Here is a 2,308-nt window from a genome sequence, read left to right as displayed (position 1 = left end):
ATTCACGTTCTAATCACTGGTCATGGCATGAGTCTGCAAGTGTCCCGCGGGCACCATCTAACTTAGTTCAATGAGTCTCGGAAGCGCACAGACTGTCTTCGTGACGGTATGAGTACTGTCACAAGTAGTGGATGAGGCAGGAGAACCATAAGTTTAGCTTTAAAGCAGGTCAGCTCAATTACAGCATAACCGTGATCACACGATAAGAAGTAGCAATTCACAAGTCTGCACAGAACAGTTACGGCAGTCAATGCTGAGGACCTGTGAAAATATAAGAGGGTAAACAGAAACAGTGGAGAGCAGAAAAACGTCATAAGGACCGCCGAAACGTAAGAGGAAAAGGAGTAAGTCACCAGGAGTAAAAAACAGAGGGGATCGCAGTTCACAGTACACCCCACCTCAATGTGTGTAGTAACGGTACTTTCCTCAGCTTAGTTCTCGGTCTGAGCCTCCCAAGCTAGCGTTCACGTCGAAACAACCACCAAAGGTGCACAAGGTCTATTAACGCCCAAAACGAAGTCAGGAACAGTTGTTCAGCGCTTCGTATATATAGCGTAAGCGGCTATAACTTTCTGGAATTTCTGACGCGTTCTGGATGCGGCATTGGCAACCGGCATTCGGCCAATACTGGATCATGATTGGCTGTTCGATCCAGATTGTTGACCAATCAGATCTCGTCTTGATGCCGGACCGGCAAGCGCCCCGAATTCTGGGCCAACCTCGAGCGGGCCAGGCTTCTCGGCCGTAGCAGCACCTAAAGACGTGCGGTATAGTGGGATCCGCGTGGATTCCTGCCTAACAATGTGTGCGAACCGCATCCGTCAGACACAAAAACATACGCCTTATAGATGAGACAGACATGAGTGGGAATAGGTGCACAAGAAACTGGTAACACCAGAGTCATCATCATCATTGACGGCAACACTAAATAGAAACATTGATGCTTCTACGTTCTGCAACCGCCACTGCCACTCACTGAATTCTCAAAGGCGTGTCCAAAGATTGTGTCCAGCATTACGATTTGAACTTCGCTGGCGCAAAGCAAGTTCCGAAAGACCAGATGACGTCAATCAGGCTTTTCTAGTATTGCCTGCGTTACCTACTCTTCTACAAAAATCGTCAACATCATCATGGTTCGTAGACGATTATCACCTGAAGACACTGATCGAACAGGTCAAGTGTAAGCCATACAACAAAACAACCCCTACTGTAGCCTGATACACACGTCCCTTAAACTCAGAGATATACCGTTTCGACACCACAGGTGTCTCAAAATAGCATATGCCATCCAAAACTTGCAGATTTGTGCATTGACTTCATCTGTCACACTGTAATTAGAAATAATTCAACTTCCAAGGTAGGTAAAAGGCTTCAAAGGTTCGAGTGCTTCTCTCTGGATTGTAAGAGGCAGTAACTGTGTTAGGAACCTTGTTCTTGCACTCTGGGTGTAAAACGCTCGCCAAAGGACGGGGCAAGTTTAGCCAGAAACACCTGAGCCGTCTCCTCCTCTTCGAAGATGACGTCATCTGCATGTTGGCTTTTGAGCCAAAGGCTTTGAGGATCCTAATCGTCCTCCTGCCTAGGTGTGGGCATCCTGGCAGTATCCCAGCCCTCGCACAACAATGACATTCACAACTAACAATACTCTCATGCCACATCGGCCGTCGCGTGGGGCCGCTGCATACAGCAGGTAAGCGAAAACATACTACTGCTTGTAGACGCCCCCTTCTTACACTTTCACGTCTTCCATCTTTCACCCTCCCCCGACAAACTTTGAATGATTTCTCCGCAGGTCCTAGCTCTAGGACTGGCTGTTTTGCTCGCGCTGCATCACACTCAGCTGCAGCTTCTGCACGTCCGAGTTCAGTCACAACAATATACACTTCAAAGTCTGTTTCAGACTTCGAAGGCCTGTCTACTTAGCCACCTTCAATGTTCGCACACTGAAGCAAGCGTACGCCAGATCCCCTATGTATTGATGTATGTTGTCTGTCAGAAACAAGGACGCGGGACGCAAATAATGTCATCGAATTGACTGCCCCCTCGCTCTCTTCCAGGTTCCGGCTACGTAACTCTGGTGACGCAGAGGCCACTGCACCTGGATATGCTGAGGTGGGTATTGTATTGAGCGAACGAGCGGAAGCGTCTTTCCTTGATTGGATATCCGTTGACACTCGTCTCTGTCCGGTTCGTTTGGCAAAATCGGTGAGAGAATCTAGAGGAAATGAGGTTCATTGCACCTCGGTTATTGTGCCTGCTTAAGCCCCAAATGACTGCAGCTCTGAATCTGCCAAGGACAGTTTATATG

At 48.2% G+C, this 2,308-nt stretch overlaps 1 protein-coding gene across 1 annotated transcript in view; it reads left to right on the top strand.

Moving 5' to 3' along the window:
• The window catches only part of T265_06102 (hypothetical protein), a gene marked incomplete at both ends in the record, with an annotated part of 15,858 nt that overhangs the window by 5,713 nt on the left and 7,837 nt on the right, over nt 1-2,308 (top strand). Inside the window, one exon of the mRNA XM_009171280.1 lies at nt 2,058-2,205. Within this exon, the coding sequence (XP_009169544.1) occupies nt 2,058-2,205 (148 nt within the window). The remainder of the gene's footprint in view (nt 1-2,057; nt 2,206-2,308) is intronic.

Source organism: Opisthorchis viverrini (assembly GCF_000715545.1).
Source record: "Opisthorchis viverrini unplaced genomic scaffold opera_v5_134, whole genome shotgun sequence".
NCBI classification, from domain to species: domain Eukaryota; kingdom Metazoa; phylum Platyhelminthes; class Trematoda; order Opisthorchiida; family Opisthorchiidae; genus Opisthorchis; species Opisthorchis viverrini.
Note: the sequence above shows the minus strand (reverse complement) of the source record. Positions and strands in the feature narration are given on the sequence as shown.